The sequence below is a fragment of the Protopterus annectens genome, chromosome 2.part1 (assembly GCF_019279795.1).
Source record: "Protopterus annectens isolate FY-2018-M chromosome 2.part1, PAN1.0, whole genome shotgun sequence".
In the NCBI taxonomy this organism is placed as follows: Eukaryota; Metazoa; Chordata; order Ceratodontiformes; family Protopteridae; genus Protopterus; species Protopterus annectens.
Window position 1 is genome coordinate 1,977,838,177 of NC_056729.1, and position 27,715 is coordinate 1,977,865,891.

Here is a 27,715-nt window from a genome sequence, read left to right on the forward strand (position 1 = left end):
TGGCCTTGTCCAGATTTCTTGATCTAAGTAAGAGGCTGTCATACCTCTCAACTGTTCAGATTTTTGCAGAATGTCCAGATTTTTCCCTCAGAGTTTTGGTCTGTTTCTCATAACTTTTATTATTTTTCTGGCAAATCACTGGGATAATCTGAGGACTGAAATCACTAAATAATGAAATGCATTTGTATTTCAGACCTCATATCCTTCAGAAAAATCCATGATAAGACAAATCCTGTTATTCTTGCAACTTTCTGTGGTTATAAGGGCAATATTTAAAATCTGTCCCTATTTTTCCCCCCATTCCGTTAGGCTTTGTCCAGATTTTTTGCACTACTAAGAGGTTGAGATGTATGGTGTGTGTGTGTGTGTGTGTGTGTGTGTGTGTGTGTGTGTGTGTGAGAGAGACAGAGAGAGAAACAGAGAGAGAGTAAAGAGTGAGAGTGGTTGCTGGCAGCAGCAGCAATGAGGTTTGTGTATGTTTTGTCCATAACACACACACACACACACACACACACACACACACACACACACACACACAGTCTCTTTTGTATTCCTGCATGCATTCACTCAACACATCGCTCTCACTCTTTTCCAATCTCTCACACACAGTCACTCCCTTATTCATACCTGCATTCACTCACACATCACTCTTAATGTCTCCCGATCAAACACATACTCAGTCACATCCTCATTCATATCTGCATTCATTCACACATTGCTCTGTCACACCCACATGCCACACACCCACTTACACATTCGGTCATACATCTCTCTCGCTGTTTGTCGCACCCACACTCCACACACCCACTTACACATTCATTCACTCATCGCTCTCACTCTCCCAATCTCGCGCGCACACACACACACACACACACACACACACACACACACACACACACACACACACAGTCCCATAACTGCATTCATTCACACATCGCTCTGTCTGTCACACCCACATGCCACACACCTATGCATTCATACATACATCGCTGTCGCTGTCTGCCGCACCCACACTCCACACACCCACGTATGCATTCATTCACATATCGCTCTCACACTCTCGATCACACACACATGCACGCACACACACACACACACACACACACACACACACACACACACACACAGTCACTTCCTCATTCATACTTGCATTCATAGGTTCATAGATTGGTACTAAGCTAACTGCCCTTGCGAGCCATTTTAAGCCTAGCCAATTATCCCTTGTGAGACTCAAACCCTGCACCTTGTGTTTGTAAGGCAAACGCCTTAACCATTAGGCCACCCTCCCAACCCTCATTCATTCACACATCGCTCTTTCACACCCACATACCACACACCCACTTATGCATTCATTCATACATCGCTCTCAATGTCTGCCACATCCACACGCCACACACCCACTTACACATTCATTCATACGTCGCTCTCACTGTCTGTCACACCCACATTACGCATTCATTCATACATCACTCTCACTTTCCCGATCTCACACATATACACAGTCACTTCCTCATTCATACCTGCATTCATTCACACATTGCTCACTCTTACGATCACACACACACACACACACACACACACACACACACACACACACACACACACACACACACAAACACATTATTTTGCTTTCATGCACGCATTCACTCACACACACACACACACACACACACACACACACACACACACACATAAACACACTCATACAGGCATTCACTTACCTGATGGCCCGGTACCAAGTGCTCCAGGGAGGTTAGAAAGGATTGGAAGGAGAGTGATTGGATAAGCAATTTACAAGGGAACAGTGGGAGGACATATGTATGGCTCACAGGTATGCAACAAAGTCTAGAATGTCTGGAATTTTTGTTTGGAAGTGTTTGCATAGGTATTTTTATAACCCAAGCAGACTCCAAAATTGTTTTCCTCCGGTAGATGGCAAATACAGGAGGTGTGATGGGAAAGAAAGACGTGGATCAGGCAATCCCAAATAAAACCAAGACTCTTTCCACAAAGGGCAAACGTCCAGTCTGGTGGACCCCAGCCATTAACAAACTTTACAATAAGAGGAGAAAGCTATTACATGATAGAACAAAATCCATAAAAGGGAAGTCACCCCTGATCATTATTAGTAAAAAAATACGAGCACTCATAAAATCAACTAAGGCCAATTTTGAGAGAAAAATTGCCATGGATTCAAAGGAAAATCATAAGGCCTTTTTCAGCTATGTTAGGAACCTGGGTGGAAACTCCCAGATATGCTCAGAATTAGTCCAAAATGATACAAAAATCACTGAACCCACAGACATTGCCAACATACTGGCAGACAGGTTCAGTGCAAACTTCACCCCTCTCCCCTAAAGGAGAGATAACTATCCCAGCCGAGTGTAGCCTCCCGGACATCTCAAATGCGCAGGTGAAAGCTGCTCTCTAAAGCTAAAAACACAGCATCAATGGGACCGGATGGTGTCCCCGGCTGTGTGCTACACGAGCTAAATGAGGAATTAAACCCACATAAGGCAGCTGTTTAATCTCAGCCTTACCACAGGATACGTGCCCAAGGAGTGGCGACGGCAACTGTGGTCCCACTCCACAAAGGCGGCGCTCACGGACCCTGGTAATTACCGCCCCATAAGCTTAACAAGTCTAGTCTGCAAAGCTATGGAGAGGATCATAATGGAGCTCATAAACAAAGATATAGGGGACTTGCAGACATTGGACCCGACCCAGTTTGGCTTTGTCAAGGGAAGATCATGCCTTTGAACTTGGTCGACTTCTTGAAACAGTCACCAAGGCCATTGATGAGGGAAAGGCAGTCCATACAGCCTACCTTGACCTTGCAAAGGCTTTCGACACAATACCCCACTCGGGTATTGTAGAAAAACTTACCAGCTTAAATGTAAACCCATATGTCACAAGATGGGTTGCAAACTGGCTTAAGGACAGAACCCACAGGGTTAGAGTTGCTGGCGCTGTGTCAGACTCCAAGCCGGTCACAAGTGGTGTCCCACAGGGCTCGGTCCTTGGCCCCTATTGTTTGGCATCTACTTCTCAGAAGTACAGGCCAACATGGGAGGACTTTGGCTGACAAAGTTTGCAGGCGACTGCAAACTGGGCCATAGTGGAAAGTGCATCGGACATGGATATCCTTCAGAAGGGACTCACGGAAACAGATAGCTGGTGCCAGAGCCATGGCCTGAAGTTAAACGCCAAAAATGTATAGTCATACCCTTCGGGAAAAACAAGGTAACCCCAAGCTACCATATAGGTGGCAATCCACTAAGCACAGAAGAGGTTATCAGGGATCTGGGGACCCAGGTTGACAGTGGCCTTTCTTTTGACACTCACATTGCTAAAGTGGTTAGAAAGACCTTCTACATTGCCCACCTGATCATGAAGGATTCACATCCAGATCTAGTGAGGTCATTGTTCCCCTGTACTCTTCACTTATCAGACCAATGATCGAGTACAATGCCCCATTCGGGATGTATCTCACCCGACATCTGCAGCAATTGGAGAGACCCCAAAAGTTCCTCACCAAAAGGATAAAGGGACTCCAAAATCTGTCATATGCTGCCAGATTGAAGAAACTCCAGCTCTATTCAGTCGCATACCGTCTGCTCAGAGGTGACATGTGCCTGACATACAAGGCCATGTCCAACCCGGAATTAATGGACATGCTCCACCTCAAAAAATCCAAATCCACCAAAACCACTAGAGCAAGCGACTTAAACCTTAGCACGGCTATAAATAGGACGTGCTGGAGGGATAGATTTATCACTCAGAGACTCCCTATGCTGTGGAATAAAATCCTGGTCCATGTGAGGCAGAGCACCTCGCTGACTCTGTTCAAGAGAAATCTAGACCTGTGGATGGGAGATCGTAGGTTTACACCGGGAATCATATCTGTGTCACTGCTGGACAGAGGCACAACAAACTAATGGGCACAGTATTTTTTCATATAAGGGGTGGCGTAAGCCACAAAAATTTGGGCTAGGCTTATAAATGCCTTAGGGCAGATAGCCTAGTATAAACCTATGAACCTATGAACCTATGAACTGAGAACATATGATCTGATGTTGTCAATTTTCATTTTATCTTCGACTTATGGGTTCAGTTCTGAGCTTCGGAAAAGACTCGGCTGTACTATAGCTCATGATAGCCAAAAACTCTCAAGCTTAACCCTTACTCACAATGCTCCTCTCCTAGTTATTCCAGATCTCGTTTGCCATTTTTCATGACAGATGCGAAGTGTTGACTAATTTACATATTTACATCTTTTTGAAAAAGTTTTTAATTCTTTATTTTTAAGCTTATTACTCATTAACCAACCCACTACTTTCTAACCCTTTTTTGAAATTGTCCTGTCCTCTTTTCTTCTTCTTCCTTCCGTACACTTTGGTGTAGTCTGAACTATCATTGTTGATAGTTTTTTTCTTATTATTGTGTGTTCCTGTTGTGCGAGGCCTTTCTGCCTGTGTGTGTGTGGGTTGTACAGCTGGTTTATTGATGCTCTTGTCAAAACCTGAAATCTCTTCAGCATGGCTGATAAACCTAAAGTCCCCACTGGATTAAAAGATGCCAAAAATGTGGGCACAATATTTCGATGTCAGATGCTCATTTGCTGTGTGTCTATTGCCTGGGCCCTGTACCTTCAAGAAGACTGTGCTATATGTCATAGTTTTTTCAGTCACAGGGCACTACTAGAATGACGTAACAAGCTTAATGTTAAGTTGTCTATCCCGCCTTCATTCTTGCTGGTTGGGATCGGCACCGACTCAGCCATCTTCTAAAGCTCGAGAGCTATTTACTGGCTCGAGGCCTCCCCATATCCCACAATGCCTGGTGCTAGATCCCCAGATCTCATTTGCCGCTTCTGCTACGAGGTTGCTTTTGCTGGCTCAGGTCGTATTTTTCATCTTTTGATAGGTTTTATATAAAAATGTTCAAATAAATAGTTAGTGTTTAATTTTTATTATAGTAGTGTTAGTACTTATTGTCTCTGTGTAGTTTTAGCTCTATCCCATCCCCTTAGAAAACTCGTTTTTACTGTTAGAGAGCCCCCCCCCCTCTCTTTTTCTCTCTTCAAGGTAGCCGTTTTTAGTTAGAGGCTAACCCTTGTTCTCTAAATACCTTTTGTAGTGTTTTCGGGTAGAAATAGTTGTAGGACTTTACTATTTTCTAGTATGTATATATATATATATATATATATATATATATATATATATATATATATATTATAGTTATAGTGTGTGTGCGTTGTTAAGGTGTGGTAACTGTTTTTTTGTGTGTGTAAGGGTTTCTTTATACTTGTTATCTACTGTTGTACTGTTGACCTTTCTTTCCTGGGATATTTCCTTTTTGCAGGATGTCCAAAGTACGAAGGTATCGGGATTCAAGAAGTGTGACTCATGCTGTCAGAAGATGTCTCTGACAGATGGTCACACTTCTTGTGTCTACTGCTTGAGCGCCCTACACCTGCAGGACTCTTATTCGGTGTGCCACGCCTTTAGTCCAAGAGTCCTGCAGGAGCATAGGAATAGGTTAATCCTTAGAGGATTACTAAAACCTGAAGGGTCACCTGCTAAGACTCAGCCAGGGAAACCCTCCAAGCCATTGAAGCCGTCGGCTCCCAGCTCGGAGCCGTCGTCGGGTGTGGCATCTGCTTCGACTTCGGTTCCGGCCGGAACCGAAGTACCTGCCTCTCAGTCGGCTCCGATCCTAGTGTCGGAACCTTCAGGGAGCCGAAAGCGTTCTAGGTCCCCATCCCTATAGTCGATTCGCTCGGCTCCAGGGTCGCCTCTGTTACAGTCAGAGCAAAGTCACCGATCTCACTCTTCTCGGTCTTCGAGACTGTCTGACCATGACTTGGAGAGAGTGGTAAGCAGACTTCTGAAATCACAGGCCCTGGCTAAAATGCTATCCAGCCCCCCTCATCAGGGTTCGGCTCTGCCCGTTTCTACAGTAGTTCCTCCTTCGACTCACCCCTTGAGTTCGGAGCTGGAGCTGGTTGGGGTTCGGATCATGGAACCATTGGCACCGATACCTACCCTTTCAGTTCCTTCGGCTCCCATCACTTCCATGGCGCCGTCCTTGGAGGGATTTAGGCGCCGAGACTCCCTCGTCGGTTCCGAGGGGGCGAGTGGCATCGGACCCTTGTCCAACCCCGTTCTCCCTCTCAGAGCTTCAGCGCAGGTGAGCTCGGCTCCTACATCGGCCTCGGAGCCGTCCCTCTCGGTGCCGGGGGGGTTCTGGTCTCTTCGGAGCCTGATCCTTCTTCTCTGCCGGGAAGGGGTGCCTTCGAGGTCATGAGGAGTGTGCTGGCCCCTCAGTCAGCCCCACGATCAGCCTCTTCGGCTCCTCCCCCCATGGTGTCTGCGTCTGTCACTGCCCCTCCTCCAGACCCCAAGCAAGGAGAACAAGTGCTCTAGGTCGCCCCAGTGGGCGTGTCTTCCTCTTCCGAGGCCTCCCCTGATCATTCAGAGGAGCCCCCTCGAAAGAGAAAATGTAAGAAGAAGCATGTTGACTCCCCTGAGTCTGTCACTTCGGATACCGACTTAGAGGATTCGGAAGGGTCCCCGAGGTCCCCCTCTGAAGATGTCTCCTTCTCAGACATCCTTGAGATGCTTAGGAAGAGGGGGAACTGGACTACCCTTAACCCTTCTGAGGATGAGTCGGTATATCTGGATGCGTTTGGTTCTCGCCCCTCCACCTCCTGGGTGTCTCCGCCTTTTGATCCACTGATAGCAGTGGTGGCTCGAAAGGCATGGTCAGCCCCACACACAGTGGAACCAACTCCCCGAAGGCCCACGAAATTCATCACAGCACCACAAGACAAGCAATTTTTGACAAAGTGTGTCCCTGTTGATGCTATGGTGGTAGCAGTGGCCACAAAAAGGAGTTGGCTGAGACTTCTTCGTCTGTCCATCCCCCTAATAAAGGAGTCTAGGACGATGGACAGATACGGGAAGCGGATGTTTTCCTCAGCGACCTTTTCCATGCAGTCGCTGAACTATTTGTGCCATTTTACCCGCCTTCAAAGGGATCTCCTTAAGGAGCTAGGAGATACCCTTCAAGATCCATCAGCTGCGGGGGCCCAGAATAAGATTACCTCCCAGCTGGCGACTCTTAATTCGATAGTGAACTCCTCCATGCGGCTTATTTCTTATGCGGCCAATGGGGCGAGTAGAGCCGCAGGCACAGGTGTGGCCTTGAGAAGGCATGCTTGGATGCGGTTATGTAACTTTGCGGACCCCTTTAAGGCGTCTTTCACCAGTATCCCTTTTGATGGTTCTGCTCTTTTTGGACCACAGGTGAAGAATACCCTTACCAGGTGTGAGCAGGAAGGCAAGACTCTCTCTGCTGTGGGAGTCAATTTTTCCACTCCTTCTAGACCATATCCCAAAGTTCAGAAAAGTGGGAAAATGTGGTACCGGAAACCCCAGGGAGCCGTGCCTGACACACGTGGTGAGTTCCCCTCCAGGGGCAGAGGAGGGAACAACAGTAGACGTCGCCCTTGAGGCAGAGGGGGCCCGCAAAATCAGGGCAGCAGAGATTCCTTCTCTGACAAGCCCTTCCAGCATCCCTGAGGGGCTGCCCGCCTTCAGAGGCAGTCGGGGGAAGATTATCGCTGTACCCAAAAGCCTGGCAAGACATAACTCAAGACAGATGGGTACAGTCTATCATATCCGGAGGTTACAGAATTCCCTTCGTTCATACCCCCTTAAGGTCAAACAAATGCCTTCCAGATGTTCCACCCAGTCTAAGGGAACAAGTAGTGCAAGAGATCTCAAAACTGCTACAAAAAAGAGCCATCCAACAAGTCCCAGCAGACGAGCAAGGATCTGGAATTTACTCAAGGTTCTTTTTGGTACCAAAAAAGACAGGGGGCTGGAGACCCATTTTGGATCTCAGCAGACTAAACAGGTCTGTACAAAGAATGAAGTTCCGGATAGTCACGCTTCAGTCCATTCTACCCTTTTTCGGTCAGGACAATTGGATGTGCTCCATAGATCTTCAAGATGCGTACTACCATATCAAAATGGACAGGTGCTCCAGAAGATTCCTCTGCTTCCGGCTGGGAGCCAGTCATTATCAGTTCCGAGCTCTGCCCTTTGGTCTCACCACAGCCCCCAGGGTGTTCACCAAATGTATGGCAGTAGTTACCTCTCACCTGAGACGGCAAGGATTCCAGGTGTTTCCCTATCTAGACGACTGGCTCCTTACTGCTACCACCAGACATCAGCTGCTACGAGCCAGGAACTACACCATCCAAACTTGCTCCAAGCTAGGTATCACAATAAATTTTGAAAAGTCTGCATTGTCGCCTTGTCAGTCTATAACCTTTATAGTCGCAAGTTTAAGTACAAAAGACATGTCAGCGAGACTTCCATTACACAGAGTATTAGATATTCGCCGACATGTACAGGTGTTATTAGGATGCAAGAAAATTCAGGCCAGATTCGTCCTAAAGACATTGGGCCTCATGGCAGCAGCGATCATATTAGTCCCTCTGGCTCGTTTTCATATGAGGATTCTTCAGTGGTTGCTTTTTACCCAATGGCCATTTCTGTAACTTCCAATGTCTCACATGATTATGATTACACAGACATGCAAAGACCAGCTTGCTTGGTGGATGGTTTCCCCGTCAGTACCCCAGGGCAGACCATTTGTTCTTCCCCCTCCGGTAGCCGCGGTGACCACGGATGCCTCCCTGATCGGGGGGGGGGGCACTTTCAGGGCAGAACAGTCCAAGGCACCTGGCAACCCCACGAGTACCATCTGCATATCAATGTCTTGGAGATGAGAGCTGTGCTTTTAGCACTGCAAACTCTTCAGAACATTCTTCCCACCGGGACCATTGCAATTCTGACAGACAATATGTCGGTAGTGTGGTACATCAACAAGCAGGGCAGAACCAAGTCCTACCCCCTTTGTCGAGAAGCACTCAGACTCTGGCAATGGGCGATCTCTTCCCAGTGGTTTCTGATAGCAACGCACATCCCTGGGAAGTCCACCGTTATAGCGGACAGGCTGAGCAGAGCAATTCTCATGCCTCACGAGTGGTCTCTCAATCAGACAGTGGCGGACCAAATCTTCCACAAATGGGGTCAGCCTTGCTGCGACCTTTTCGCCACCCCCTTCAACAGCAAGTGCGACAGTTTCTTTTCTCTCCTCCCTCTTCCCGGATACCCTCCCAGAGACGCTGTAATCCACGATTGGCCTCAGGTACTTCTTTATGCATTTCCTCCATTTCCCCTGATTCCCAAACTAATACAGAAAGCTACCACTCTGGGATACAAGATGATCCTCATTGCCCCCTACTGGCCTCGACAAATTTGGTTTCCGTTCCTGCATCATCACCTCCTGGAGCAGCCCTGGACCCTGGACCCAGTACCAGACCTCCTGATCCATCAGTCGGGTGGGCTGCACCAATCCCTTCAGTCTCTCAACCTCACTGCTTGGTTGCTCTATTTCCAACCTTAGCCAGGCTTCCGAACATTTCCCAATCGGTGCGTGAAATCTTCTTATCTTCGCATAAATCTACCACCAGAAAAACTTATGCTAGTAAGTGGAAACGGTTCTCTTGCTGGGCAGAGTCTAAAAATATAGATCCCTTTTCAGCCCCTGTCCACCACGTTTTAGATTTCTTAGCAGAACTTTTTCAGGCTAGGTCCTCTTCTGCCACCATTAGAGTTCAGTTAGCCGCAATTTCAAATTTTCATACAGGCCTATCTGAAACTAGTATTATGTCCCATAAGCTTTGCAAAGCTTTTCTTAAAGGGACTACTTTGCTCAGGCCCCCAGTAAGAGATCCCCCGCCTCCGTGGGATCTTAATTTGATCTTGGCTTCCCTAATATTGCCCCCCTTTGAACCCGCAGCTTCATGTTCCTTGAAGTTTCTTTCTTGGAAAACCCTCTTTCTTGTGGCAATTACCTCAGTTAGAAGAGTTTCTGAACTCCAGGCCCTTTGTGTTCGCCCGCCTTATTTAGTTTTCCATAATGACAGAGTTTCGCTCAGGAATAATCCCTCCTTCCTTCCTAAGGTACCTTCTGAGAGAAATCTGAATCAGTCCATTGATCTTCTGGTCTTCTTCCCAAATTATTCCAACAAAGCTGAACATAAATTACATCAGTTGGATGTTCATAGACAATTACGTTTCTACTTGCATAGGACTAAACAAATTAGAAAATCAGATCAGCTCTTCCTGTCCTATGCTGAAGGTAAACAAGGTCTACCAGTGTCTAAAGTAACTCTATCTAGGTGGTTGACTTCTATTATTGCTTTGATTTATCAATTGAGGAACGAACAGCTCCCTGCTAAACCAAAAGGCCACTCTACTAGGGCTTTAGCTAGTTCTGTAGTTTTTCAGGCAAGATTACCAATGGAAGCCATTTGTGCGGCAGCTACATGGGCCACTCCCCATACATTCATTTCTCATTATAAGCTGGATGTGGCCTCTAGGAGCAGAGCTGATTTTGGTTCCACTGTGCTGAAGAGTCTATTCCGATGAGCCACCCAGGACTGAGGTGCTATTGACGCTGTCCCAACCAGCAAGAATGAAGGCGAGATATACAACTTAACATTAAGAAGTTATGTACCTACCATAATGTTCCATGTTAGTTGTCTTCTTCTCGCCTTCTTTCTTGCGTCCCACCCTCCGTCCCCCTATCCTAATAGACCGAGAAGAGTTGCCCTCTGAGTTCCTTTTAGCTGGCTGGATCTTATATGGTTTGTTCCCTCAACCTTTTAGCTCTGTAGCTAAACATATGCTGTTAGGACAGGTGTCCTTATATTTGTCTGTAGTTAGGTCTACCAAATGAGATCTGGGGATCTAGCGCCAGGCATTGTGGAATATGGGGAGGCCTCGAGCCAGTAAATAGCTCTCGAGCTTTAGAAGATGGCCAAGTCGGAGCCGAGGATCTGCTCCGAACCTAACCAGCAAGAAAGAAGGCGAGAAGAAGACAACTAACATGGAACGTTATGGTAGGTACATAACTTCTTATTTTGAAGGGTATGCTTCCAGCACCTTTGAGTGAGGCTTTATCTGGTACTGTGAATGCCAAGAGTAAGACCAATGTATTTTCTCCATCTTCCTCAGCTACTTTTTCCAAAGCTTTGGAGAAACCAAAAAAGTGAAGCCTATTGGTGCATTCTACTCCGTCGGCACTTTCCTCAAAAAGGGCTAAGTCTTCGGTTCCCTTGGAAGCCTTGAAACTGACCGACTCCATTACTAAAACGTTGGTTCCAAAGAGACCTGTGGAACGTCTTTGGCACCTCGCATTTCAGTGCAGGAGCATTTGGAATCTTTGACACCAAATTTATCGGTGCAGACATTTCCTCCATTGCAGACTACTTCGGTACCTAGTAAGCAATTTGAGGAACCATCTTTTATGAGTCTTTCAAGAACTTCATTCTCACCCCTTTGCAGGAAGGCTGTCTTCATCCTTTCTGGAAAGGCCAAAATCACCCTACACCCTTTCTATCCTTTCCACCAAGAGCTTAACTGAGGATGATGTGGTGAGGCTGGTGAATAAGATACTCTGGGTAAGAGGATTGTCAGGTACCTCTTTGGCTGCAGCTCCTTCGGATATAAGAGACGAACCTTCCATTACCCCTCTGTTTTCTGTTTTTTCCTCCTCTGACTTCATCTGAAGCATTAGAGTTCTCAGCTCTGAGCCTCCCAGTGCCAGCTGCATCGGTTCCGGAGATATCCCTATCTTCGGAACCAGTTCTAACTCCGAAGTCTTCGGTCCATTTGGATTCAGAGAACTCACAGAGCTAAGTCTGTCCTGCCAGCTCTGGGGGCATGAGTCGACTCCTGTTTTTTCAGAGTCATCTCTGTACCTTGGAGCATCGGCACATTTCAGCAGGGCCCCGGCTTCGGTCTCAGAAGCTGTCTCTTCAGAGCGGGGAGTAACCACAGTTCCGAGGCAGTCTTTCTCAGTTCCAGGCTTCCTTCCCTCTTCGGGGGGGGGGGCAGCTTTTGAGGTGATGGAGAGAGCCCTGACTGCCACAGTCAGACAGTCGGCCCTTCCACTTCAGAGCTAGTATCCCTTCCCTCCTCACGCCCAGATATTCCACCTGCACTCCCGTTGGTTCAGTGAGTGCTAAGGCTGCAGGAGTCCCAGGTAACAGTTCTCTCCTCTTCTGATACCTTCCCAGATCACCCCATTGAGGAGACCCCCTAAGAAGAGAAAGTGCAAGAGTAAGCACTTAGATTCCCTAGAGGAATCAATCACAGAAGACACTGACTTCAGTGAAGGGGAGGGATCCCCAAGTCACCCCCTGATGATGTCTCCTTTGGAGACATCCTGGAAATATTGAAATAGAGGGGTGACTGGAAGTCCCAAAATCCCTCTTCCAAGGAGTCAGTATACCTGCAGGCCTTCGGCACTCAACTCTCTACCTCTTGTGTGACTCCACCCACTGAAGAGCATATTCGGTTAATCTGTCAGTGGGTGTGGAAGGCCCCTGATACTATTGACCCTATCTCCAGGAGACCTGACATAATTCTGTCCACCCCTAAAGACAGACAGTTCTTGGCCAAAAGGCTAGCTGTTGATGCCATGGTCTTGGAGGCAGCCACAAAGAAGGAAATGGCCAAAGAGAGTTATTCTATCCATCCACCCAAAAGAGAGTCTCGGGCGATGGCTAGATTTGTGAAGTGGTCTATGCATCATCAGCCTTTGCCTTAAGGTCTTTGAATTTCTTGGCACATTTTATCAGACTGCTGAGGGATCTGGTCAAGGAGTTATTGGATACCCAGGCAGGAATCATTTCTGAGGACGTCCAAGAAAATGTTGCTTCCCAGTTGGCTACCCTGAAGTCTGTGTCAAATTCATCCATGAGGCTCATCGCTTATGCAGCTGAAGGGACCACCAGAGTGACAGGTTCAGGCATTGCTATTAGGAGACATGCCTGGATGCACCTATGTGACTTTGCAGAGCCGTTTAAGTTTTCATTCATCAATGCACCGTTTGACGGATCATCCCTGTTTGGCCCAAAAGTTAGCAAAACTTTATCCAGGTGTGAGAAAGATAGAAAGACCCTTTCTGCTTTGGGCATGCATTTTTCCACCCCCACCCCCACCCCACCCCCAACGATCCTTTTCCAGGAATCAGAAAGGTAGTGGAAAAATGTGGTTCAAAAAGTCCCAAGGTCCTTTTCAGGGTACATGAGGAGGTAGTTGCCCAAGGGCAGGGGGGGGGCATTTTAATGGAAGACACCACCCACACAGCAGAGGTGGCTCACAAAACCTGAGTTTCAAGGATTCTTTTTCTGGTAAATCCTACCAGCATTCCTGAAAGGAGGCCAGATTGTCTTTGTCTGCAGGCAGTCGGGGAACGCTTATCCAGAGGCTATACAATTCCCTTTTCCCTTCCTTCTCTTATATGAAGAAATCATCAGTGTTCCACTCAGTCAGAGGGAGTAAACAGTTTTTGAAATCAAAAAAACTGTTAGGGAAAAAAAAAAAAAAAGAGTCATTCAAGGAGTCCCACCAGACAAAAGAGAGTCTGGAATTTACTCAAGATTCTGTATAGTGCCAATAAAGACAGGAGACTGGAGACCAATATTGGATCTAAGTGTACTGAGCAAATCAGTTCATCAAACCAAATTTCAGTTGGTTGAAGTACAGTCCATTCTTCCATTTTTGGCGAAAGACAATTTGATGTTCTTGATAGATTTTCGAGATACATATTGCCATATAAAACTGGACAAATGATCCAGAAGCTTCCTCTGCTTTCATCTGGGAACCAGTTACTTTCAGTTCAGAGTTCTGCCTTTAGTCTCACCACAGCCCCAAGAGTGTTCACCAAATGTATGGCAGTAGTAGCAGCTCACTTGAGACTGCAGGGATTCAGAGTGTTTCTGTATCTAGATGACTGGCTTATTACCACACTGATCAGGCTTCAGTTGATAGAAGCAAGAGACTATGTACTTCACATTTGCTCTTATCTGGGAATAACTGTAAATTTTGAAAAGTCAAAATTGAACCCAACTCAGATTTTAGAGTTCATAGGAGCTCTTCTAAATACTTGAACTTCCATAGCTTCTCTTCCCCATGTGAGATTACAGAAAATCAAAGTTCAGGTACAGAAAGTCAGCAGCAGGAGAAAAGTAACCACTTGTCTAGTCCTTCAAACACTGGCTCCATGGCCGCCAATATTACTGTTCCCTTGGCAAAATATCACATGAGAATACTACAGTGGTTGCTAGTGTCTCAGTGGTCAAGGTTACACCAACCCATGTCGGACCTGATTTTCATCACCAGTGTTTGCAGAAAAGATTTAACTTGGTAGATGCATTCCGAAGATATTCTTGTAATCTCCCCCTTTGTCCCATCACAACCCCAGGCCATAGTGACCACGGATGCCTCCTAGATTGGGGGGAGCATTATGTGGGCTATGAGCAGTGCTTTTAGTGTTGCAAGCCTTTCAAACTGCTCTTCCTTCGGGAACATTTGTGATTGAAATGGACACTGTGTCAGTGTTTTGATACATCAAGAAACAGGGAGGAACAAAATCCTATCCTCTTTGTTGAGTAGCTCTCAGAGTATGGCACTGGGGAGTTCCAATGTGATAGCAGGCAAACTAAGCAGATGTATTTGCCTACCTCACCAGTGTTCTCTCAGTACTGAGGTGATGGGAAGGATTTTCTGTCAATGGGGCCAGCCTTGCTGCGAGTTGTTTGCCTCTCCCCTCAACAACAAGTGCACCTACTACTTTGTCCTGACCCCCCCCCCAGGGGGAGTCACTGAGAGATGCTGTTCTCCACATTTGGCCTTCCGGACTACTGTATACTTTTCCCCACAATTCCTTTAATCCTGAAATTCTTACAGAAAGTTATTAGGCTGAAGAGCAAAGTAATCCTCGTTGCACCTTATTGGCCTCAACAGATATGGTTCCCTTTCTCTGGCCTTATCTGATTCAACAACCTTGGAATCTGGACCTTCTGTCCCATCCAAGGGATTAATCCATCCAAACATTGTGAACCCCAAGCTGACAGAATGGTTTCTACAGTTCCGTTAATAGCCAGGCGTCCCTCACTTTTTTCCCTGGTATGTCATATTCTCTTAGCCTCTCATAAGTCAACTTATCCGTAAACTCTATGCTAGTAAATGGAGGGGGTTTACCTTTTGGGCTCGTGATAACACTATTGATCCTTTTTCAGTGCCCATTAATAGAATCCTAGAATTTTTAGCTTCATTTTTTTAAAGCAGGTGCTTTCCAGTTTACCATAAAAATTCAATTAGCTGCTATTTCTAATTTGTATAATGGTTGTGAAGAATCCTATTTGGCTTCTCATAAGCTTTCCAAAGCCTTCTTGAAAGGAATACTGTTGCTAAAACCCCCTTACAAAGATCCTACCCCACCTTGGGATCTCAACTTACTGCTGCAAGCCATTGTTCAACCTCCCTTTGAACCCATCAGCTGAATGTGATCTGACGTTTTTACCATGGAAAACTAAATTTTTAGTGGTAATTACTTCTGCCAGAAGAATTTCAGAAATACAAGCCTTATCTTGTAAACCTTCTTAGCTGATTTTCCATAAAGGTAGAGTTCGTTAAGAACCAATCCTTCCTTTTTACCTAAAGTAGTTTCAGATACCAACATTAATCAGAGTATTAATTTACCAGTATTTTTCTCAACTTTGCTAACAAAAGTGAATACTGCTCGCATTTATTAGATGTTCACAGACAATTATGTTTCTATCTACACAGAACTAAGGTTTTGAGAAAATCCAACCAGCTATTTGTGTCATTTTCATCTACAAGACTTGGCCAACCAGTAAACAAAGTGACGCTAGCTACATGGCTCAAAGAATATATTTCTTTTATGTATAATAAAAAGAAAATTTAATTGCCTAAGCCTTTAAAGGCACATTCTACAAGAGCTGCAGCTACTTCAACAGTTTTTCATTCTAGAGCTTCTATGGATGATATTTGTGCAGCAGCAACTTGGGCTTCTCATACCTTTATTACCCATTACAAATTGGATCTGGTCTCCAGGGGAAGAGCTTCATTTTGTTCTATGGTGCTCAGGAATATGCTTCCTGAGTCCTCCCAAGATCTACAGTAGCTGGGGACTCGGTCCCATACATTGAAGATAAAGTGAAAATTGACAACATCAGATAAGTTATGTACTTAACATAACGTTCCATCTGTGTTGTCCATTTTCATTTATCCTCGACTCCCTCCCTACTTTCTCCCTGCTCGAGAAGTTTTTGGTGGAATGGAAAATGCACATATATCACTTTTTGTTATCATTATATACTTCCAGATCTGGTCTCTATGAAGGCTTTTGGGGGTTTCCATTCTGTTTGTTTTTCAGCAAACTCAATCTGAGGTAACTAGGAGAGGAGCAGTATGGGTAAGGGCTAAGCTTGAGAGTTTTTGGCTATCGCTAGCTGTAGTAACTGCTGAGTCAGTTCAGAAGCTCAGAACTGAGCCCATACATTGAGGATAAATGTAAATGGACAACACATATGGAAGGTTATGGTTTGTATATAGCTTCTTTTTTTGTTTTTACAAATTCCCTGAAGAGTACTCTGTTAGAAATACTGGGTGAGTAAATGGATGTAACTAATGAAATGATTCTTTTGAGCTGAGACACAGGATCTGAATTGCCAAGGCAAAATAAGGGCTTGTTAAGTTTAATTCTTATGGCTGCCAAAAAACAGTTACTAGAAAATGGAAAGCAAAGGCTTACAGGTGTGTCTTGAGGTATTGAATGTTCTAACAGAGTCAAAAAAACTAGAAGTGGGATTTGTTGGAAAAGGGAAGGCGCAAATTATATAGAAATAAATGGAAATTGTGGGAACAGTATTTGCAAAATAGTGTTCAGGAGGAGGAGGAGGAGGAGAAAGGTTTAAGGGAAGGCAAGAATTGAGCAATTTATGTAATGTTGGATTGATGGTAGTTATAAAAGAATATATGTGATGTATGCTTTGTTTTCTTTTATGTTATATATTTTTGTCTTTGTCTTAAGTGATAATTTAATCTTCTTCTTCTTTTGGCTGCTCCCATTAGGGGTCGCCACAGCGGATCATCTGTTTCCATTTCTTCCTGCCCTCTGCATCTTGCTGTGTCACACCAACCACCTGCATGTCCTCTCTCACCACATCCATAAACCTTATCTTAGGCCTTCCTCTTTTCCTGTTACCTGGCAGCTTCATCCTTAGCATCTTTTTCCCAATATACTCTGCATCCCTCCTCAGCACATGTCCAAACCAACATAATCTTGCCTCTCTGGCTTTGTCTCCAAACCTTCCAACCTGGGCTGACCCTTTAATATAATTATTTTTAATCCTATCCACCCTCGTTACACCCAGTGCAAATCTTAACATCTTTAACTCTGCCACGTCCAGCTCTGACTCCTGCCTTTTTGTCAATGCTCTGTCTCCAACCCATATAACATAGCTGGTCTCACTACCCTCTTGTAGACCTTCCCTTTCACTCTTACTGGTACTCATCTGTCACAAATCACTCCTGACACTCTTCTCCACCCACTCCATCCTGCCTATACTCTCTTCTTCACCTCTCTTCCACACTCACCATTACTTTGAACTGCTGATCCCAAGTATTTAAACTCATCCACCTTCGCCACCTCTACTCCTTGCATCCTCACCATACCTCTATCCTCCCTCTCATTCACACACATATATTCTGTCTTAGTCCTGCTGACCTTCATTCCTCTTTTCTCTAGAGCATATCTCCTCCTCTCCAGTGTCTCCTCCACCTGTTCCCTACTCTCACTACAGATCACAATGTCATCTGCAAACATCATAGTCCACGGGGACTCCTGTCTGATCTTGTCTGTCAACCTGTCCATCACCATTGCAAATAAGAAAGGGCTCAGAGCTGATCCTTGATGTAATCCCACCTCCACCTTAAACGCATCCGTCACTCCCACCGCAGACCTCACCGCTGTCACACTACCCTCGTACATATCCTGTACCACTCTTACATACTTCTCTGACACTCCCGACTTCCTCATACAGTACCACAACTCCTCTCTAGGCACCCTGTCATATGCTTTCTCTAAGTCCACAAAGACACAATGCAACTCCTTCTGACCTTCTCTGTACTTCTCCATCAACACTCTCAGAGCAAACATCGCATCTGTAGTGCTCTAATAAAGGTGTTAAAAAGGAATCAATCAGAGGAGGTTAGAAAAGATTGGGAAGAGAGACTAAAAGCAATTTCAATGGAGGAATGGGAGGACATGTATATGGCTTCCAAGTGTGCAACAAAGTCCAGAAGGTTTAGGATTTTTGCTTGGAAGTGTTTGGATAGGTGTTTGTATACCCCATGTAGACTTCAAAGAATTTTTCCTCAGGTAGATAGCAAATTCTGGAGGTCTAATGGGGTAGAAAGAGGTAAATGAGAATATGTGTTTCTGGAAGTATAAGTTGACAGATTTTAAAAAATCCCTAGAGAGTACTCTGTCAGGAACATTGTGCGAGCAAATAGTTGTAACTAAGGAAATAATTCTTTTGAGCTGGGATTCGGATCTGAATTGCCTGTACATAGTAAGGCTTTATTAAGTTTAATTCTGTTTGCTGCCAAAAAAAGCAATTACTAGAAAATGGAAATCAAAATCTATATCAACTATATAGGAAGTATTGAAATTTATGAGAACAATGCATGTAGCATAATGTTCAGGAGAAGGCATACCTCTTAATTGTCCAAATTTTTGCAGAATGCCCAGATTTTTGCTTTATATTTTTCATCTGTTCCTCATACAATGTGTGGTTTTCTGGCAAATTTCTGCCAAACTACTGAGGACAGAAGTTAGTAAATAATGACATGCATTTGAGTTTCAGACTTCATATCCTTTAGAAAATACATGATGACACAAAACCAATTGTTCTAGCAACTTTCTAGTTTTATAAATGCGATAGTTAAATCATGTCCTTGATTTTAGCCTTTGTCCCCATTGTGTTTAGCTTTGTTCAGATTTCTTGCACTTAGAGGTTGGGAAGAGGAGGAGTGAGTTTTAAGGGTAAGAAGGAATTGAGTAGTTTATGTAATATTGGACAGAATGACATTTCTTATAATGAAAGAAATGCATGTAGTGTATAATGTATATAAATGGAAAAATGTTAAACTGGTTTGTTTTCTTTTCTTTTCTTTTCCATTAATGTATGAGTGCCTATGTCTTAAGTGATAATTTAATACAGGTATTAAAAAAAAAAGAATGAGTCATTATATGTGAAGGCTGTAGTGTTACATGCCCCCTACGTTTGCAGCCTGTTCCAGCACTGTTTTGTGTACCTTCTGTGAGTCCCACCTTTTTGTGTCATTGGCATATTTCCAGGTTTGCACTTCTGTGCAAATCCTCCCACTCTCAGTGTTGACAGTTTGGACCAGTATGTCCCAGATGTGGTTCTGTAGAGGCAGGTAGGTACTCCCACCCATACAGTTGTCTCCTGTGGGTCCTGAATGACAGTAGCAGACCTTGCTCTCAACAGTTCTGAACTTGTCTAAGCTCTGCCTTTCACAGGCTTTGTAGGGCATGTGTACACCTTAGAAAAGTGTAGACCTCAATAGTTGGTAGGTTATTTGTGGTTACAGTGAGGTATTACTACCACACAAATGTTGGCCTGGCTGTTGAGCACAGGACAGCATTGGAATGGGATACATAGACAATGGGGGCCACAGATATGCTGCACCCTAGGTTATCCCATTGGTTAGCTAGGTGAGTAGTGTTAGGAACAGATCTTTGCAGGGCTATGGCTGTATTATAGTAACACACAGGAAATCCCTGGAAGCTTTGGTAGTTTGCCTGACAGGAAGTCTGGGGTATCACAGGGACACATGGGAGGCACAGCGGGCAGGGATATCATGCCATAGTTAATGTGTGTGTGTTTATGTGTATCACACCTCTCAACTCTCACCTCTCCAGATTTTTGCAGAATGTCCAGATTTTTGCCTCATATTTTTGGTCTGTTCCTCCTACAATTTGTGGTCTTCTGGTAAATAACTGAGGATTCAAGTCATTAAATAATAACATGCATTTGAGTTTTAGACTTGATATCCTTCTGAAAATACATGCTAACAGAAATCCTGTTATTCTAGCAACTTCCTAAGTTTATAAGAGCAATATTTAAAATCTGTCCCAATTTTATGGCCTTTGTCCCCCCATTATTTTAGGCTTTTTCCAGATTTCTTACACTAAGAGGTTGAGAGGTATGATCTGTATCGATGTTCCAAGCAAGTGTGCACATGGTACGTGGGCACACTATGAGAAGGGTAGGTAGGAGGAGGGACCGCAGTCCTTAGCTTGTTTGCATCTGTCGATAGTTAGCCAGCAAAGTTCAAACCAATAATGTAACCATGCGGCCAAGTAAGGTTACCATTGCCTAGTCCAAAGAAGGGGAACACAGGTATATGACGGTATACAGACTAAGGCAGACTGCAGTGGGAGGTGGTGGCAGTACATTTGTAGTGGGCTGCCATCTCTCAGATACAGCAGTAGGTCTAAACATGTACTTTTACATCTGTATATGTACATTGCAGGTCTTCACACTAATTGCTGTGGTTGTATGTTGCAGGCAAGTATAATACTGAACACTAGTGTTTCTATCCGTATTATATGGCTACTGGTTCACTATTTATATATTTTGTTCATTAGCAGTTATTTATCTGGGTGGCCCATCTGGACATAACTTGTCCCTTTTCAAGAGAAGGCCAAGAAAAAAAGTTCCAAGTATAAATAGACATATAAAAGGCACAAAAAACAATTAAATTACAGTGACTCAGATTTTTTGTATATTTTGTCTATTTCTGTTATTTGCTTATTATACTGAAAGTATTAATAGGGTTTTTTTCAGTTTTTTGCTTGTTGTATTGTAAGCTGTGATACAGATTTGTAGTTTTGTGTTACCCATTTAAGCTCCTGGGCTGAAACTGAAAACATTCCAAAGAAACTAGTGTTCTATCCCATTAACACATTTAAATAAAATGAAATAAATTAAATTAAATAAATATCTACATCAATATTAGGAAAGCCTATTTACAGGCTCACATGACTTGAGCTGCAGTGCCATGTACCAGAGTACTGTAGTCCAATTATGTACCTTATCTGGCCTCTACCCTGTGAAATTACTGATTCTGTGTTGGCCGATAGTAGTTTGAGCTGCTCAGGTAAGTGTGCTGCTGCTTTCTTGCTACACATTTCAATGTCAAACATGGAAAATCCACCACATGAAGTCGGTAATATATAGTGTTTTACACTATATGTATGCTAATGAGACTAGATTCCTTGAGCGTTTCTGAACCCTTATGTTTCTCAGAAGTGTGTTGGAGATTTAAAATGCACACATATTTTGCCTCTTTTTTTACCTATATGTCATATATGTCATGCGCTTCTGCTCATGCAGGCAGATTGTGCTTGAACACACATCAAGCTACCTTGCGGTAATAAGGTGAGTTAGAAGTGATTCAAAGTGTCTTGTAAGGCATGATTCTCATGGTCTTTTATAACCAGTTGATCTGCCTAAGCCAGATTTTGTGCAATGCCAAAGAGAACTTCTGATTTTGCAGGATTTAACACGATTTTTCTTTTTTACTGTAAGTCAAGAGTCTCAAACTCAAATTACCTGAGGACTGCATGCATTTAATGAAGGGCTGGCAGTTCCCCTTACAAAAAACTCAGTCATACAGGCTTATACCGAAAAGTGTGTTATCTAGTTTTATTGTGTTAATTGTAAGCTGCTTGAAAAATTGTAGTTTCTAAGTACTACAGCATACAAAGCACTCAGACAACCCCACCTGACCCCCCTCCATAATATGTAAGAGACATAACAGTACCTTCTATGCTATTCAACTCTCACTCACTCAGGTGATGTGCAAAAGCTACATAGCTGCATCTGGGAGTAAAACAACACTGTTTGTTAATCGGTCTTGCTTTTCAGTACCACTATAACAATCTTTCATTTGCACAATAAATGTATGACAGCAAAGTCATTTTTAAAAGGACATTACAAACTGATTTGTTCTGACAAGCACCTTGATAACAGTGAAACTTAAATGTGCATATGTACATGACTATTCCAGAAAGCAATACTTTAAAAATAAAAGCTCCAAAACTATTCATCTGGCTGCAGAACAGCACTGTGAATTGAGCAGTTGCAGGTGATGCAGCATACATTCCCTCTTAGTTTTCAGTACCACAGTAACAAGCTTTCAGTTGCACAGTGAATGCAGGACAGCAAAATCATTTTTAAATGATGTTACCATCTGACTTATTCTAACAAGTGTCTAGATACAGCAAAACACAAATATGCATATTTACATTACTCAACAGTCCTTTCAAGAAATGAAGAAACAGGTACCTCAAAACCCTCAAGCAACGTCACCTCCCAACCAGGTACAATACCTGCAGAACATGGCCCTGTATTTTAATTTTGACCTATAAATAAAAATACAGAAATTATCAAAAGTAAACAGCTAACCTAATGGAGAAGAACACATTTCAAAACTAGTTGATCTTCTTTTAAAATGTTTCTTTGCAGGGGCAAGCCCTCACCTGCATCGTCAACATGGGTGAGTGAAATACACACCCCCATCCCAGTACTTATATATATTTAGGTAACTATACCTTAGAATATGGGTGTATTCTGAAGTATGCCAGTCTCAGACCTAGTTTATATACATTGCATTTTTAGACATTTAGTCTCATTGTCTTAGTACTTGCAGTCATGGTTCTAGGAATTTTAAATATTTACCACAGAACATACCAATGTAAAGGCAACTGACTCTAGTTTCTCCTCATGTTGTTATTTTAATGATGCTCCCACCAAAAAACAATTCTGCTTCTTTAAATTCACTGGTGGTAGTCACAGTAACATTCATATTAAAAAAGGATCATAATTATTATGTCCCTGTTTTACAGTGGATGTTACTTTACCTGCCACCACTGCATTCTGATACAACTTTTTGCTTTCTTAACTTTAGCCAAGTATTGCAAGCAAAGGCTGTACAGTAGAAGAAACCCTACAACTTGAGCCCATAATACTTGAATACAGTCAATTAATTAACTGTGCTTTTTATGTCATCTTCCTGCTGCTTGTCAGCCTTCCTCGATCAGTGAATCCAGAGTGAGAGATGACTGTGGAGGTTGTCATTCAAACAGCCATCAGTTTTTTTTCTAATAGGTCCAAATCCCATCTTGTGCTGGCTAATGTGGGTGCCCATGTCATACTAAGGGCCTATTGTACCCTCCTCAGTATGTTACACATGCATCCACATTTACATTTGGTAAAGCAAACAGTGGACCACCAGTCTCTCCCAGGGTAGGTGAGCAAGCGTTTACTACCCAGTCCTACTATTCACTCAGCTGTTCCAGCACCCAAACCACTAATGAAATTCAGGTCATCTGGGTCATATTTATTTATTTACTTGACATTTGTTTACCAGGGTGGTCCAACTGGGCATAGCCCTTTTTCAGTGGAGGCCCGGGGAGAAAACCTCCAGTTAAATCATAAGCAAAAGATGTAACAGTACAAATACAAAGTATTTACAAGAATATTACAATATAACATCAGTAAGGATAAAATGTTACAACATATGACAAAAGTTTACAATAAAAAGACAAGGTAAGAAAAAGAAGAATTTTACAAGAAAAAGACAATGTAAAAAGAAGTAAGAGTAAGAATAATACTTGAAGAAAGAATGACAGGGGAACAGATAAGGAAGAAGAAGGAACAGAGAATAGAAATAGTTACGGCATTATCCTTTTTGCCAAAGTCCTAGGCTATAGTTAATTTATGTTTACACTAAAATTAAAATGTACACTTCAGAACCCCACAAGAAGTACACTCTTTGACTTATGAACAACAAGTAGTTAAATTCTCATTTTTACAACAAAATGTGACCCACTTACTTACCAGCAAAAAGTATTCAGATTTACACAAAGTCAGACCATGAAACTGATGGTAATACTTACCAGAACTTGTCAGAAATTTGGGGTACATGGCTAGACTTAAAAATCCTATGTGTTTTTTTTAGGTTAGTAAAACAGCTATGAACCCATGAACCTAAGTGCAGTTTTACAGACCATTTAAAAAACACTGTAATGTTCTGCAGCCAAAGAAAAAAAAACTTGCACCCAATAACTCCTCAGATATAAAATAATTTCTGCCATGTCATGGGGCATGGTGACAGAAATCCCAAAAAAGCACAAAAAACATCAGTGAAAATAATAAAAACACACCTAGGGGAATTGTAGCAGTGCACCAATTTACACACAAGCTGTATGCACTAAGCTGCAAAAATAATTATTGTTGAATGCAGTTTTAATCATTAACAAGAGTTTTTTTTATTGTGATTAAATGTAGAAAATTTTCATGAGCTAGATTAAAAGTGTTCACAGGCTGCATTTCTCCCATGGTCTGGGACTTTGAGGCAGTTGCTTTAAGTCATGGGCATCTCTTGGAGTCCTATCTGGGTAAGATTAACTGTTTAACCTCTTTTAAAAGTAAGAGGTCAGTGGTGATGTTTTGGAAGTTGTAGTAGCAGCTGATTTATGAATAGGAAGAAATCAGTGGGGCCCAACAAAGACTGAACAACTCTTGTATCTGTAGTGCTCACTTCGTAATTAATTTGTCTTATTAAAATTGCAAATGTGCAATCCTTTGGGTAATTGCTGAACCATTTGCATGTTTTTGTATCAAATCCATGTCTTCATTCTTGTTAGAATGTGGTCAGCTGTCATGTTATTCCTACGTCTGTACACATTGCAGCAATTAGTATTCATTTTTCCAGCTTAGTATAAATTTAGTGTGTGACCTGTGTAGTACTCACAGCAAGTTGCTTGCCTGAGCAGGGTTTGATTCCATCCCCAACCCATTCCATAGTCCTGACTTTGATGAAAGTTGTTGTGTCTTTTGGCTTTTTCCCAGTTAGGGGTCGCCACAGCGGAACTCCGGTCCACTAGTTCCACTAATGATTGGCAGTAGATTTTTACATGCCGAGTTGCCGGCCCTGATGCACAGCCTTCAACGAAGGTACGCCCATTCACGCATGTCTCCACACAGAAGACGCTCTAACTGGGAATCGAACGGGACAACGTCTTACTGCAGCGCCACCACCGCAGTTCCTGACTTTGATGAAAGTACATATGAGAAATAGTTAGATGGGTGGATATACACTGGGGTCTCACACTCAAACAACTATGAGGGCTCCTTTGAAGGCTAACACTTTCAGTTGAGGGCTACAATCTGCAGAACAAAAGGAAGGTAGTGCATCTAGGAATGTAGTATAGTAGCTTCCCTCACCTAAAGTTATGCTGGTTTTAATGGGTGTTTGAGGTCTGAGGGCTAGGAGTGAGAGATCTGTGATGTACATAAAACAGAAAATTGTGGTATCCTCATCCAAAAGCATAGTTTCATGTTCTCTCTCCTTCTTTATCTTCAAACCACATAATAATGGTAAAATGTCATACAAAAGAGAAAGCCATAGTTCATTGCTTCAGAATGTATGTGGAAGCACTGTTGTATTGTTATCCTGGTCATTCTGTTCAGTGATATATGAAGAATGTTATTTGGAGACTCTGCCTTCAGTTTGTAGCTATAAATCAGTGCCTTGCTGTTTTGCAATTTCATGTACTTACATGCAGCTCTGATATTAGCATTGCCAAATGATATTAACATATAGAACTCCCATTAGAAATGTGTTCTTGTAATGCATATATAATACCATTTCTCAGTTTGATTAACACGGTATATATATTTTTTATAAGCATAGCACATTTTCCAAGTGTTTTGCAGAAGGATTGTGTTTTGAGAAATAAGATAGTTTTTTCAAGTAGAATGAACCATGTCTAGTTACTGCATGCTGGTGTGCTAAATTTTCCTGTGAAGTACATTGTGTGAGAAATGCTAGGATAAAAAGAAAGAAAACAGGCAGGTCAAGCCTGTGTGAAACATCGTATATTTTCATATGCTTCAAAATATGAAAGAAGATGGTTACAGAATCTTTTAAGTGAAGGCCTTCATTCTTTTGGAGGTCAGAAGATGTCATTGTGGGTAGTTGCCTTGCTACACACTAAAGCAGTGTATCACTTCTTTCTTGACAGTTTTGGAATGAACCATGACGGAATTGGAAACTCCTGTGGGACAAAAGGTCATGAAGCAGCAAAACTAATGGCAGCTCACATTACTGCCAACACCAATCCATTCTCCTGGTCAGCCTGCAGCAGAGACTACATCACAAACTTTCTGGAGTAAGTATATGTCAAGTGTAAAAAGAAGAGAGTCAGGTGTTGTGCATGATGTTTTCTCCATTAGCAGAAGGGAATTTAACTGGGTCTATATTACCCTTCCATGTCTATCCTTATTTATGCACTTCTAGGAAGTTTATTTAATATGTGTTTGGTAAACACAGAGAGAAAAAAGAGTATTTCATCAAACATTTAAATGACCTTCTTTGGAAAGTGATAATAGTTCTAAAATTAAAATAAATAAAGCATTTTCCAAAAAGTACAAAGACAGAGAAATCTGAGCAAAGGTTTTACCTGCGAACTTTTAACACTCACTGAAACTGACAATATTACAGTGTTGTTAGGCACAGATTAAGAGCACTATGATTGGGGGCATCCATTGCTGTCTTTTGATTTTTTTTTTTTGTATTTTTTCTGAAATAAAAGGTTTTACTGATATTGTGAGTACAATTTCTTTGAATAGTAAGGTGCAATAGAAAATAATTATTGAAGTGTTTCTTACAATTGACAAATAATGGGTCAGATGACAAAAGACTTGCTCTCAGAGTAAGTTACTTACTCCAAGACTTGTCAGAGTAAATGACTTACTCCGAGAGTAAGTCTTTTGGAATCAGATCCCCCGGTGCAAGCCTATTTATGTAGAGGCCTTACACTGATGTTATTTATGCCAAGATCAAATATTTTGGAATCAGGGGTCACCAGAGAAAGTCACTTACACTTGGAGCAAATCATTTGGAATCGGGTGCAAAACATATTCTTTTTATCACATATACAACAGATTTCCGATACTTTTCACAAGAGCTGTACATGCAGTATAGTTTTTAACTGTGTCGTTTTTATAACCATCTTTATACTTTGCTACATTTATTCTGACATCTTAGGTACAAGAAAGCATCCCATGTCCCTTGACAGTTTTTACTCTTATTTGAGAAATATGGAGCATTTTAATGCAGCAAAGCTAATCAGCTTATTAAAGTATGTTTCTGTAGCAAAAATAACTGACACACACACACACACACACACACACACACACACACACACACACACACACACACACACACATTTAATAGATTTTAAAATAGATGTCATTTCTGCATTCAGTATTTGATGCCTGTATATGATGTGCATGTGATAAATGTTCTCTGACACATGAGATTGTGAGATTTTTGAATCTCATTGCATGTCGGCCATTTGGTAAATCTTTCTTAATCAGTTTAGGTTGCTGCTAGAAATGGATAAAAGAATTAAGAAACTACTTTGGTAAGAACTCTAGAATTATTTAGAAGTTTCACATGTATTTTATTAGAGAGTTTTAGCTGCACTTATGCTTCCCCTCATGCTTGTTGTCAAGCATTGTTGTATTTGCATTAAATGACAACTTTATTTATTTATTTTATTTTATTTATTTATTTATTATTTATTTTCAGTTTGTTTGCCAGGATGGTCCATTGGGCCACAAGGAGCCCGTTTTCAATGGAGTCCTGGGGTG

The 27,715-nt window shown here is 42.7% G+C and overlaps 1 protein-coding gene across 1 annotated transcript in view; it reads left to right on the top strand.

Moving 5' to 3' along the window:
* The window catches only part of ADAMTS6 (ADAM metallopeptidase with thrombospondin type 1 motif 6), a 2,910,080-nt gene that overhangs the window by 156,053 nt on the left and 2,726,312 nt on the right, over positions 1-27,715 (top strand). The window contains exon 2 of the mRNA XM_044063364.1: positions 26,083-26,229. Within this exon, the coding sequence (XP_043919299.1) occupies positions 26,083-26,229 (147 nt within the window). The remainder of the gene's footprint in view (positions 1-26,082; positions 26,230-27,715) is intronic.